Raw genomic sequence first — 14531 nt, 5'->3', positions numbered from 1 at the left:
GCCGTGGTTTTCCTTTGCTGTTTAATTAGTCTGACGTTAAAAGTGTTTTGCAGGAACCAAATGTGCACGAAGAAAAATAAATCAATAACGGATTGAAAAAGCTACACAAATATAACATTTTAATTCGAGAAAGTTCTTATAAATGGTAATCATATAATCAAAGTAAATAGTTTTATACTACGTTCCCAATTTGTTTATAGCGCTCATTAATGTGATGTTTAATTAGAGCGTCAGGAACAGCTCAAGTCATTGTATTTTTGTCCGTGACCTGGAGATGCAGCCGATTCCTATCCGACTTGGGCTGGGTCTTGGGTCTTTAGGCCGTGTGATTAGGTAATATTTTCGAGGGGGTTGGGTTGCCACAGAGCGCATTCCTCGGGCTTGCCGCATCATTTAACGGTTAAATTGAAATTGATATACGAGCCGACATCCAAAATCCAAAAATGAAAAAACAAAAATCCCCGAGATTTTTGATTTCGCTGGAACCGTGTACATGCGATGATATCACTGATCAAATGAGAAGTTCAATGTCAATGCTTGATGGGCGGCTCAATCGGTTTAAGAGCACTTTGTGTCAGGTGAGAGAAAGGGGCCCACCTGTTGCGCCGGTTCGCCCGAAGTTCATTGAGTTGTAATTAAAAAAAATAAACAGAACACAAACTCAAATAATGGAACACAAGAAAATATTAAGGGAATGGGGAGGGGACCACACGCAATCCGCTGCCTGTCGCACACATAAATCTCAATGGCAAATGCGGGACTTTCGAGGGATCCCCACCTCTGGACCTCTGGGAGCTGATGCATCACCATAACCTCCGGAAAAGAATCTTAAAGAAAAGGGTGCCAAGGGGTCTTGGCCAGGATGCTGGACAAGCCGGTTTTTGGGTAAGTGTGCTATATGCGTAGCAAGTTCGTAGGCCCCTCTAACATGGTGATTTATGAGAGCCCAGGAAACCAGGCTGCTGGCCAACTGGCAGTGGCCAACAAATAGAAGCCGCTCCAATTACATCAGTCAAACCACAGTTAAGGTGACCAAAAAACACTCCCCGAGGAACTGGAACTCCGCGCGGCTGTCACATTAGGCTGTTATAATCAGACAGAGAGCCAAGTTTATCGCCGGACAAGATCTCCGCAGGATTACCAGTCTAGACTTGGGATCTGCGTAGATCTTCGATCAGGGTCTCCTCTCTCCGAGATCTTGGCTCTGTTAACGGTCCATCTGCTGGCCAACAGCCGGTTTGGCCAACTTTACGACCGGCGCTATGCTGCTTCCTAGCCCATCGAAAATGTACCAAAATAAGGTGAGTCAAAACAAGAGATATGTACACTGTAAAAATTCAACTTATCATACACACTATAAATACAAATGGTGAGTGAGTGTTATTTTATTTCTGAACAAACTAAAGTTCTTTACTATCAACACAAATGTTCTTCGTTTAGTCAGAATAGTTGTCATTAGGATCACTTTAAAATAAGATCAAGCCTAGTTGGAATTATTATTACTATTTATCGTTAGTTCACCAACTAGTGTATGCAATATGTTTAAAGATTTCCAATCTATTGTTTCCTGTCAAGTGCATAGAACGCGCAAGATTAAGTTCTGATACCAATTTCAAAAAGGGGGACTTATAGAGTAACCCGAGCTCTGGCCACCAACTTTGAAGCCAGCTCGAGTCTCTCTTTTAATTTTATTAATTGTTATTGCCGCACGGTTACATAAATTTTTCCACTGCATGGCGATAGATAGCCGTTCCACTGATTTGGTTAATAGCCGCGATATCGATATCGATTTCGTTGGCAGGCACAATAAGAATTGCTCACATTTATGTAGATTGTGAAGAAAGGCGATCTATTGAGTGTCTCCGACATTCTTATGGGACAGCTTGAGTGATTGTGGGAGAGTCTGGGGAGGAATCTCTTCCAGATCCAGCAGCTCAAACACTAGAAGCTTTTCGAAATCCGAATTCAATAAGATAAGATGGTGAGGTTGTGGATGGAAATTGATGAAATCTGGCTGACCATCCATCTACCTAATGGTTCTATTCGATTAGTGAGTCAAACTTTTTCTTTTATCAGAGGTATCAACCCAGTTCATGTTTCCATCTAAAGTGATGCCCAAGTTCTTTCCTTAAGACCGTCTTTAAGTTGAAAAACTTGTTTGCTTGTAACAACACATAAAAGTAAACATTATTAGGAACTCATTTGGCAAATAAATGTTTGGTTTCTGGGTATTCTATACGTTTGTGCTCGGCGTTTCGAAGGGAACACCCATAGTACTGATCCGAAAATAGTGCCATATACTTCACCTATCCCTATCCTAGCATCCCAATGCCATTACCTAGTTCAGGGTCTCGCATGTGCTCAAGGTGCCCTTCACTGGGGCGCAGGCCAGATGATACCATCAATTGCTCAACACTGCTCCAGCCGAACCCAATTAAAAGCGGGCAGCAAATTTATTAAATTGCCATCGATGGCTGCCAAATTAAAATGTCAACGGCTTGCCGAAACCGAAAACGAAACCGAAACAAGAGGGCGGGGCAGGAGGTGGGCTCAAAAAGTGTCATAAACTTCTTTGACAGATTTCATTTGATTCATGGAACCCATAAATAAAGCTCGCCAAATCTTTGGGCGTTGCCCAAGCCGAAAGCCCCAAAGGCACTGCAGCGAAATCAAAGTCAATGCGAACGATGCATAAATATTTTGGCAAACCAAATGAGATTCATTTGCCTGTCATCGTCATGTGGTAAGCACCCGCACCAAGGAATGCAGAGCATAACCACGCCGATCTCGGCCAGATCTGATCCTCCGGCGACCATTGCATGTGTCGCCCCCATAATTCTTCGCCGATTTGGGCCACTTGATGATGACATTCATTGCTCTGGTGGAAGGCGCCATCCAACTTACCCATAAATCGAGTACTAACCACAATCGAAATGTGGCAACTACATCATGGGTGCAAAAACCAACAGTCCAAGCACCTGCCTCCCATTTCGAACACGGATTTAGTGCCTGCCTCGCAGATCATAACTTGTAACTGGTTCTCCTCGGTGATTCCATCTATCAGTTAACTCCTGGACGGACTTCTTTATGTGCCCAGCCACACCTTGGACTCGGAGTGACCACTAAATTCAAGTGCAATGGCACAGAGACAAGTTTTTAAATCAGATAGCTGCACCGAAATGTTTTTAGACCTCTCGATCCTGAAATATCTAGAGTTTCAACTATACAGCTACACATGTAACTTATGTCCAAGGACGAATATAGTTTATAGTTACTTTAAATTGTATTGGATTGAAATTAGTTTGTGTTGTAAGTTATTTCTTTATTTAAAATATTCGTTTCAGTGCATTACACCTTAGCCTTAGATGCTGGTTAGTTGGCTTTTTGAAGTTTATGTGGCCTATTTATGCATAACTTTTTTGGACGGTTTTCAGTTATTGTAATCCACTTGCTCGCCTATATAGATCCCGGAATCAGTGGCTCCCAGGAGGAAGTCTACCAGCGCGTTGTTAATATGTTGGAAGAAACCGCGAATGTCAATCAACTCCATGGCAGCCGAAGTGGTCACATAATGGGGACTATGGCCATTGCTACAAATGGCCAAGTCAGCCTGTTTGCAAAGCTGAAGGACGTAAGAGACACTTGGGACAAAATATCCGTTTAAAGTAAGCTGTGAGTATACCTTTTTAATCGCCTGCCCAAAGTAACACATGAGCACCACGATTGGTGGACTCGATTCCTCGTCATCGTACAGACCCAACAGCGAATGGCAAAGGACCGAAGATCCGCAGCTCATCTGTGAGATTATAAGTATTCCTAAATATGTGTCTGGATCATGTGGGACTCACCTGCATACTGGCCGCCACAAGAGTGGGCCAGTGCCTCTGCCACCAACCGCCCCACTGAACTTGAAGAACCTGCCGGGCATTCAACATCAGCGGGCGGTTTTGGAGTCGCCGACGATGCAGCATGCCAATGGAAGGGCTGAAGCCGGGCTCCCGGATCACGGTCATCGGAGCTGGAAACTTGCCCCTGGTAAAATACCCGTGCAGTTCCGAGGCAGTCACATTTTGGACGCTTTCCTCGCTGCTGGAAAAATGTTTCCTTCGCACATGTTTGCTTCTAAATGTTCTGCGACGCCGTTTACCGAATTTTTTCATCGCACTGTAAGCTGGAAACTTTGGGGGCTCAGTCTGACTAGAAAAAAATCTTAATATTCCATATTCCGCAGGTTTTGAGATCAAATTAGTTACTTTTCGGGTCCGAAGCAGCGTCGCAATCCATGGTAAATGTTGTCCATAACAATAAACAATTCCTGTACTGGCATTTTGTTGAAATGCTCTACTACCAATTTTGTCTTGCCAATTTCAGTGTGACTTTCCAATTGAGAAATGTTCAGAAGCCCGAAACGGGGGTAAAATGTTGATTCACAAGTTTCCCACCATTTTGGGAACTGTCAAGTGTCTACGCCTGCCCAGAATTATACATCTGCTGCCAAGAACTGAAATGTTTTTTACTAGGCGGTTTTCAAAACCCCAGGATTAACGCCACTTCGGTCATAAATAAATGATAATACCAAATCGTCAGTGTTGCATGGAAAACTGGAAGAGACAGGCTGCAAATGCACTGAACTTACAATCATGACGTGTGGTGTATGGCCCAAACAAAGAGCCGCACGTTTTTCCGCGTTCGGGGAAATTGTGATTAATTTCTGTTCCGATAGATCTGCGTGAAGAGCCAAGGCCCACTCGGATAGTGCACTCATAATTTATGGCGGCAGTGGCTGCCATCATAATTAGCATTGCAATCTAAATCAAAATATTTACAAACCAATTATTGTGATTAGCGAACGCCGCCGCAACTTCCACCATAATCGATCACCCAGCTGGGCATTCTCGCCCAGGTCGCCGTTCCGTAATCCATACTCCAATACTCGATCCAATTCGATCCGAACCGATCCGATCCGGGCCCCAACCCCACCCCCAATCGACTGGGTGGCGACGACAGCAGTTCAGAGTAATCATAATTTGCATGGGCCTTAACCCATAGGAAGATATAAAAATTCCTAAAACAATTGCGACAGGATCGTTTCATCAACCGAACCTGCAGATTCTTTCTTGCAGAAAAACAGTTCAGAAGATAAAACTATCTCTCCGTTTATAAGATGCTTGGACTAAAAAACTAAAGGTTACTTTGCCATTACATTTATTATCTAAAACATATTTCAAAGCCCGTGTATTTAAATGCGTTTACTATTTTCCAGTACCAGGGGTTAACATGTTTTCGCATCAGACATGTCACTTGGCTAAAGACAAAAGACAGCGTTTGGCGACAGAATCTGTTTGAGATTTGCTTTTAATTGATTCGAATCGATTCGATTCGAGTTGAATTGAATTGACTTTCTGTCAGTCTGTGTGTCGGCTGCTGGCAGTGTGTTCGTCGCCATTTGCTGACAGGCGCTATTACAATTTTATTAACATAAATTATTGCGTTCGATAGATCCAATCGCGAGTACGTAAGTCGCCTACAACTAATGGAAGCTTAATGGTTGTAAGTGCTTGCTGACGGAATTCCCCTCCGAAATTACTTTATTGACCCAACGCGCTTTTGATTGCCGATTTGCTTTCAATTAGTCCTCGATATTATCATATCTTCGAAATAACTTGGGTTGTTATTTGCTACCAAACAGCGATATCATGTTGGTTGTCACTGGACATTGCAATACATATCTATCTATATCTTAAGACTCAATCTTAATCTGTGATCTGAGCACTGTGCACCAGAAAAAGCCGCCAGCCTTGAGGCGTTTGGATGGCGCGTTTTTAATCGCGCGGGAAACGCGTGCGATTGGATCAAGAGGTAAAAGACTGGAAGTCAGGTTTACGAGGATCGCGTGGAGAGTTGGGGGCTACCCAAGGTTCAAAACCAGCTGCTATAATTCGGGCTATTTAAACACCTTAACGGACTTCACTTGCCACATTTTCGGTCGGCCACGGTTTTAATTAATCTAGCATCTCGCCCGACTTTCGCGGAAAAAGGGTCAGAGGTCGTTGAGGCGAGCACATTAGGCTGGAACACTCGACTGCCGGGTTAATTAAGTCATTAGCCCGAAAATGTCCTGCTGCTGCCGCTGCTCCTGCGCATAATTAATCATTTTAATTGTCTGACTTCTTGTCAAAGGGCGAAGGGGAAACAGGGATACTACGGATAATACGGAGAGCGCAAAGGGCAGATCGACATTCCAAAGGTTGCCTTCGAAAACTGCGGGGGAGTTCTCCCTGTCGTAGTTTATTTATTGGAATAGGGATATTTGGCATGTGCTTCCCCGATTCAGCAGGCGTCAAATTCTCGGTCACAAAATTCTTCCATTCCGGTTAATTGAGTTAATTGTTTTGGGACAGCCTTTTCCGTGGTTTGGCAAAACCACTTAGACACTTACGGGCAGCATTTTGAAATAAATTTGAGCTGCAGTAAAAATTTATGGTCTATGTAAATTTGTTTTATTCGAAGGAAGCCACTTTAACATAGCCAAAAAATGAGCTTTGTAAAAAATACTGTCAACAGCTTAATCATACATGTTATAATGCACGACCTTTTGAGTATTTAAAATTCGGTATGGACATTTAAGATTTAAAGCCTCATGGTTTAAAAACAATGAGAACAGTTTAACATTTTTGATTACATCTGGATACTATTTATAAGCAAAATACTATCCTCCAAATTCTAAATATGTTTCATAAATCACCTCTACCTCACCTCATAATCAAACAAACATTTTAAAAAACGCTAATAAATAATATTTTCCTGCTTTAAGAAAAACTTTGCGTTTTCGCGCCATTCCCAATCATTCCCAGCCTGCTGTTCCCACCGGCAACACCCACTAAATGCGACTGTTCGGAGTATTTCTGCAATTCCCATAGTGCCTAGTGTCAAGTCCATTCATACACACATATGGGTATCTGCACCATGTGATTGTTTATAAGCTTCTTCTAAATAGATAAGATAAACGAGTTTCGCAGCGGTTTTAACTTTCATTTGACAGTATTTTCGGGCTAAATTTTGGACAACACCTAAAATTAGCCAAAAGTTCGGGTGATCAGAAATAGATTGTGTGACATAAGAATGTCTTATTGCAGCCATAGGCAAATGAGTTGGTCAAAGTTTAGGCCTTATCAGTGCCAGTACGTCGATGAGATTAGCACATTTCATGAGTTGGCTCTCCCACGCGACTGATTCACGGCAATATTTAACCCAATAATGCAGGGCACTGTGTGGCGCTTATGGTTGCACTTTGTTTTGTTAGTTAATTGGGGTTTGTGCAAATCCACGCTGGCTGGCGAAATACGAAAAAGCTATGGAAAAGGTCTACGCGCCAAAAGGCACAACCGCCACCAAAAGCAATCCAATCGGAAACAAAAAGCAACTGCAATCTCACCGTTCACAGTGAGCCCCCGTTGACTTGGGGCTCAAAATAGTCGCATAACCCTAACAAAATTAGAGGGCCAGTATATTTTACGATTTAAACTATCTTGAGCGGTTTTTATATGTTTCAAACTTTAACACAACTTTTGTTTAGAACATTTGAGTTGAGCTTTAAGTTCGAAAGTGCTTTTTATACCTGTAGCCTACATTGTAGCGCAAAATTTCAGAATTTTTTGTTTGACAGTTACCACAAACCAATTATTTATATTTCGTGTGAGCAAAAGTATATTTACGAATGATTGTTTACGATTTCGAAAGAAATCGATCAGAATTTATACATATTCTAAATAAATGGAAATGAATAAAACTTTTTTTAGTTTTTGGATCAACTTGAACCAATTGTATTTCCTAACAATTTTCTATTTCAACAAGGGTTGAACGTAAAGGTTCCATGTACAATAATTAAAATAAATTAAAATCAAAAATGTCTTTAGCCCGAAGTAGGCTCTTTGTTAACAAGTAACAAATATACAATAAACAACTATAAATTTATTCATAAATGCATTTAATATTTGAGTACAATGTGGAGCTAGTAACAGTGGTTTTTAAGCACCAACAATGTGAAACAATAGTTTTAAATGTTTGTAATTAAATATTATTAGTTTCCATTAAAATAAATATCTTGTTCAAAGTATACAAAGTATAATTAGCAATCAGCGAAATGCAAATCCCTCATACCGCTATTTTTGATACTAGACCTACAAGTTCATTCACTTGAGCCGCAGTTTCGTCAGATCGCAATGATGAATTGTAAATCATGGATAAACCCCATATCGTTCACTATAGTTCTTGTCTTTTCTTGTCGTTTACCTGGCTCGCCCACTGCTCGCTCTCACTCTCGCCATCTCCCTCCCGCCGCACCGCGCCGCATCGCACTCTCTCTGTCGCGCTCGCCCCGCCGCAATCGTGCTCGGCATGAACGCACGAAGCGTCGTCTCATCGACAGGGTCTGTTTGCTCATGATTTCAGTCTCCGACTAGCACGCTTTGGGAAAACACAGTGAGCGGAGCGTCCGCAGTCGCAGTAGCACTCGAAGTCCGCTTATCCGCAGCCGCAGCGCTTTCGAATTTTCAAACCTTCCATTCGATCCGATCCATCTGGCACATCCTAACCATCTAATCGTATCCCCATATCATCGTGATCGCGTCCGTAATCGCTCCGTTTGGCCGTACTCGATGTTCCGGTTTTGTGTGCAATCGAGTCCGAAGGAGATCGAAACAATAATCTCGCCGGATAGGAAATCTGAAGCACGAAAGTTCGTTTCGAAATCCAAGAGAGTCGTTACAATTTGAAAAGGCCGCAAAAATCGTTTAGATACGAGAAATTCGACGATCTGAAAATATATGAATATATATATATGTATATATATGTATTTGGTTTGTGCTGTGTTTTAAAAAGGAATATCAGAAAAATATTATGAAAATGTTGAATTGTAGTTGCCCCAAGTTTTAAAGTGTGCAAGTGCAACTCTCTGAAAATCAACGAAGAATACAACGCGTCCAAAAAAAGAATCGTAAAACAGAAAAAAGCAAACAAACATAAAAACAAGGTGCGTAATTTTCTGTTTCAACGCTGTTACATAAGTTCTTTTTTTTAGTAAGTTTGTTGTTCCTTGAAGTATTTGTTCAAATGTTGCAAAATGTTTCTTGGATTTCGCTCTTTCGTATTATTATTAGATTTTATGTTGGAAATACTAAGATTAATAGTTCAGTTCTTCGGTCTCTTTAGGATGAGTATTTAAATAAAATATTTTAAATTCGGGGGATTGTGGCAATTCGTTTCGTAACTTTCAAAATAAAATAAAAATTATTTTCCACTTGGCAGCGGGCCGAGTAATAAGTTTATTTAAATCTAATCTAATCCAAAGTAATTAAATAACCAAATGTATAAATACGAAATGCAAAATAAATTGATTTCAACAAACAAATAGCAAGCTAAAGTGAACGGCAAAAAACAATTTTATATTAGTGGCATGCTAATTGAAATAATTTAAATTATCGGTTTGATTGATCAACACCTATGGAGAATTATATTACTAAAGAAGTAATCTGAATGCAGTTAGCTATAAAGAATTTGAATTTGATTTACAGACAAGTTTTTTCAAGTACTTTTCCGCGTTAATCTGCCCCAAATAAACAATAAGTAAGACAAACAAAATGTAGCAAATTTATTTTTTTGCAAACCGGTGAAAGCAAACGACCTTAGGAGAACCTACTCTATAAAAGCGAAATTCAAATAAATATAATCACACACTGTTTGGGATTATTTATAGTTTTTTTTTTGCAAACTCGTATATATTTGCCAATCTTTATTGCCGTCTTCAAAAGTATCTATGTATCTGCGAATTGTGCGTATCTCTATTTGCAAACGCACGCAGGCGCTTTTAATCTCATTTCACCACTTTTCCCTATAAACTTTTTTTCTGCTCACGCTGCGCGTGCACTTTTTGTCCTATAAATTGGCGGCGCTGACTATTATCTAACATTTGTGCGCTATTATCTAAGCTGGCTTGTTCTGCTTGCTGTTCCTGCGGCTGATTTGCGCTGCGTATCTGTATCTGTATTTGTATCTGTATCTGTATCCGTGTGCGAACTTGCGTTATTGCCGCACGCAAGTGTGCGTCGGGTTCAACAACTGCTAATCACATGCCGGATCACAGTTTGGACAGCCGAGCGACAGACAAACTGCGAAATAGGGGACCGCGATAAAGAATAAACTGAATGAATTTTGGCTAAGTGGACTAGTGGGTGATATCCTTCATAATTGATGGCAGCGAAGAGTGCTTAACTTAAATCAGTGTCGTTATTTATAGAAGCTATTAACTTTTTGGCATTTTAAGATTTTGTTGCGGCATTTTTCAAACTCGTTTGGGCTCTAAGAAAAATGTTTTAAATTGTTCCTTTTGTTTTTCATCTTTAATTTTTCACCCTTTACTGTGCAATAATACTCGTTTGAAATCTAATTGAAATTTATTTTTTATAGTATAATGGTTACATTTCGGAGTCTATTTTATTTATATAACACCCAATGAAATTACCTTCAAAGTCAAGTTGAATAGCTTTTTAATTACCGAAATTTATCCCTTAAGGTGCATAACTTAATGAATAAAAATGTATATCCCGATCAAATTCCATTTCACTTTTCATTGAAGTTCTCACGCACAGTTTCATTAACTAAAAACCAAGGCCCCTTAAGGGCAAGAAAAATAATTGGCTAATTGTTTAGTACCCCTTACGAAACTTTTTCTGGCTACGTCAACGATTGAATAATTGAAAGCCCTTCGTAAAATATACACATTTAGACATAAGTTCATGCAGAAAAACAAACGAAGGCATTAAATTCTGAGGACAGTCCCGAATTAATTGAAAAGAAAATTAATTTTTTGGTAGTAAAAAATTAAGTGTGGAATTTGTATATTTATTGGACCCCGGAGACTGGCGTGTTTGCCTTCGGACTTTAGATGTCATAAAGCCAGCCAATCATCAGGTTTAGTTCTGAAACGCGTGTGTTGGGTAACTTTTCGCTTGGGCCTGTGACACATCTACAAATTGTGCCTGATTGATGGGCACCAAGCAGTGAAGGCAATGTTTGAAATACAACGATCATAATTCGTAGATAAAGCTTATCGCATGGAGAAGAAAAAAGTTTTACGGCCGTGCGTAAATAGTTTTGCGGTTTGTTTTCCCTTTTTGCCAAAAGTGGCGCATAACACTGGGAATAAAGTCGACTGAAGTCGGCGCAGGCAGGCGGAAAATGCGGGAAACTCTGTAAAAATGCAGCGTTGTTTTAATGAAGCGTGAACACTAGACCACATAATGTGCGGCATACATTTGGAGACTCACACACACGATCTCACATGGCAACAGCCTTAGGTACACCGCTATATTAAAAAGTGGGCAACAAAAAGGCGAAATGAAAACGAGAAAATCGTCGCGTATTTTTCTTTTTTTTTTTTTTTGGCGGTTTTCCTTCTTTTTTATATATTTTTTGGGTTGTTTGACGTTTTGTTTAAAAATATCCTAGACGCAATTGCTGTTTTTTTGGCTGCCTTTTGGCACATTACTAATACGTCGCGTTGTCTTTGATTTCTGTTGGTTTTATTTAAAAACGACGGTTTTCCTTTTAATTTTCGCACGTAAAGTGCGTGACTTTTAATTAGACTACAATAAATGTGCGAAAATGTGTGGGAGATGAGTGTGCCTGTGCACAATGTTGGTGAAGGCAAGAGATACATTTGAAGTGAGATACTTTGCTAAAATCTAAGTGTTGAAATTTTAATAAACATAAGGTTAATAAACCAAAAAATAATTTGCTAATTTTTTTTGACTGTAATTTTTTAGGGAATTTTTTCTAAGCACTTCGTTGATTGTTTGTTATTATACGCGTATGTAGATTATCTATCGAGGTAACTTTTTCATTTTATTTTTCTTGTGCAAATCGCTGCGGCCTGCCTGCCTTTCTATATGTTGTCAATATATCTGGCGACCGATATTTGCTTTGTTGTTAGCATCGCCGCATGTGATTGAATCGAATTGCTGTGTGGCGTGTGTGCGTGTATCTGCGATTGTGCCCTCGCCTGTCTCGTGCACTAAATATTTAAAATAGCTGCATCTTGAGAGGATTTTTTCCGCTGCCGCTGCGACTGCGACTGCGGCAACCCAATTGCTTCCGGTTCAAATCGATTACACAAAAGCGCTGCCTTTGAGCGCTCAGGTTTTCCACCGTACTTTTCTTTTCTACTTTTCCCTGGCGGCGGTGCTTTCCCCGCGGATTGTTGGCAAGTATCTAACAGTGATGCCTTCAAGTATCTTATGCCCGTTTCCATACGAATGAAGTGCACATCGATTAGTGCATTTGGCTGGCTGCCTGAGTTATGTTTCGGTATCTTTTTCATTTCCCCCGTTCGACGCTTTTCTTGTTTTTCCAAAGAAAATTAATTGTTTTGTAAACACGAGAGTTGAATCGAGGGGCGAGGGTATGGGATCCAAACAGAACCAGATCAGCGACAATAATCCTCATCCAAATGCATCGCCTTGTTTGCATTCTGGTGGATACTATCTATACGGCAGTTGTCACATCAATCTTTCGCTAAGTATTCCATAATACAAAATAATACACGAATGTAGGTATGGAACAAGTACTATATGTATATTTATTCTCGTTCAATCTTGTGACAAGTGTCAACACGACAATGAACGTCAGACTCTTAACGGGGAAAATAAATACAAATTTATCTTCTCTTGAACATTTCTTTGCACATTTGTTAAATTCTTTTCGCTTTCAACGTGGCATTGAAATACTTATTTTTAATAGTAGGCAAAATAATTAACCTAAAATGTTGCAGCTCACAACATTGTTTGTCTATTTGTGGGCCTAATTTACTTTATTGCCCAAACTAAAGTTGATCGAAGACCATAACCACAAGCCATGAATAAATTGCACATGTAAGTGAAGAGTCTGGGAATTTGTGGCTTTGGCGCCGTTTGTTACTGCCAACCGCAAGAAGAATGAGATACGACATTGCTAAAGGGTTTTCTGGGTAATAGATTCGCGCAATAAATATTACAAATTAGCTGCGCTTCTGAAAACAAACCAATAAATCTTACAAGAGACCATATAGGAATAAATAATATATATAAAAATAAATACAATTAGGAACAGGAAACGTACTCTTCTGAATGCTTTAACCGGTTGTCGTATTAAATTTATTTAAAGCAAACGTTATGCTAATTTAATTAATCATTTCAATTGTTATTCTGTTACTATAAATTATTTAAAATTTTTCTGAGCGGGCAAAACGAGTGAATCATTTGCATACTAGCAAAAACCTCAAAAGGGTCCAAACAATTTACATATGTCCAACATTTTTGCCTGTAATAAATGTCCAAATAGCGTTTCTCGCCTTTGTCTTTATTTTGGGGTAGCCAACCGTCCGACATGAACTAATTAAGTTGCGCAGCTCGGCTTAGATTTATGGCCATCCAGGCGATCCGCCAGATACATACGATCCGGCGGATACTTTCCAAATGCCACAAAACCCATCTGTCAGCGCCGCCATTAAAAAAACGGCTGCCGCAAATGTCAAACGCATTTCAACGCATAAACTATACGTTTCTCGATAAAAACAAAGCAGTTTAAATTTGCTAATCAGCTCGATTCTGATCGATGACTAAGGTCTTTCTGCGGTTTCAGTGGCTTCCCAAAACCATAATGGGCTTTTGCTTTTCGACTTTTGACAACTTGTTGTCGAGCTGTTCGCAGTGGAAAGCTGTACAGGCCATATTATTCATCGGAAAAGATTCTTTTCGCATGAACAATGGGATGGTTTTATAAATGTGTTTTTGACACTTCGTGGAATATTAATTTATGCAGCCAATTTATTACAACATTTGAAATTGTTTAGTTGGCAATCATTCCTATTTTATCTGATTATTCATTTTAAAAATCATCTGCGTTTTGAAATAACATTTGCCTAAACGGCCTTTTTGTGTCCATATTTATTCACAAATATGCCTTTTACTCCCATTGTGGGCATTTAAGATCATTTTATTATAGAGCTAATTTATTTGCTGACCAAAGATGCCGCCACACGTCTCTGGCCATTTATTGTTATACACTGTATAAAATACAATTTCTTTGTGTTTTTGTGCTTTGGGGGTCGCCATTTTTTTTGGGTTGGACATTAATTTGATTAGGCGACTGCCACCGAAGATTGCCATTTAAATCTGGGTTAGGCGAAGTTCAAGTTTTATAACAGACTAGAATCCACTGGAATGTTTTTTCCATACTTATCGTTGGACTTTCGCTTTCGTTTAGAGTAGTTTGCCAGAGCAATTACGGCAATCAAATTTTGACTCTGATTCAATATTGCGTTTGATAATATATACATATACTTATTTAGGGCCTTTTGGGAGTTGAGCGCACCGGGGAGAAACCACAAAAGATTTCATTATTTTTTTATGCCCCTCATAATTTGTTGAATTGCGGAGGCTTATAAATGACAGATGAGCCGATGGCCTGAGGTCGTAAAAACAGATATTTTTTAATTT

The 14531-nt window shown here is 39.8% G+C and overlaps 2 protein-coding genes across 4 annotated transcripts in view; one reads left to right on the top strand and one right to left on the bottom strand.

The window, feature by feature from the left end:
* Positions 1–3312: 3312 nt before the first annotated feature.
* LOC6553834 lies at positions 3313–4469 on the bottom strand. The gene is made up of 4 exons (XM_001979463.3): positions 4254–4469; positions 3849–4197; positions 3683–3796; positions 3313–3622 (listed from the first exon to the last, which is right to left on the bottom strand). Exons 1-4 carry the CDS (start codon positions 4325–4327, stop codon positions 3431–3433), a joined length of 729 nt encoding a protein of 242 aa, XP_001979499.1. The 5' UTR covers positions 4328–4469; the 3' UTR covers positions 3313–3430.
* A 3975-nt stretch (positions 4470–8444) lies between these two features.
* LOC6554101 (uncharacterized protein DDB_G0284459) overlaps positions 8445–14531 on the top strand; it is a 41370-nt gene continuing 35283 nt past the window's right edge. For 2 of the 3 annotated variants that reach the window (XM_026983905.1, XM_001979464.3), the window contains exon 1: positions 8445–9031. The gene's annotated coding sequence lies outside the window, so the exon portion shown is untranslated. Of the gene's footprint in view, positions 9032–9057; positions 9079–14531 lie in introns of those variants that run through there. The other variant, XM_026983904.1, reaches the window with a different exon arrangement.

The sequence above is a fragment of the Drosophila erecta genome, unplaced genomic scaffold (assembly GCF_003286155.1).
Source record: "Drosophila erecta strain 14021-0224.00,06,07 unplaced genomic scaffold, DereRS2 tig00000000-arrow-pilon, whole genome shotgun sequence".
In the NCBI taxonomy this organism is placed as follows: domain Eukaryota; kingdom Metazoa; phylum Arthropoda; class Insecta; order Diptera; family Drosophilidae; genus Drosophila; species Drosophila erecta.
Note: the sequence above shows the minus strand (reverse complement) of the source record. Positions and strands in the feature narration are given on the sequence as shown.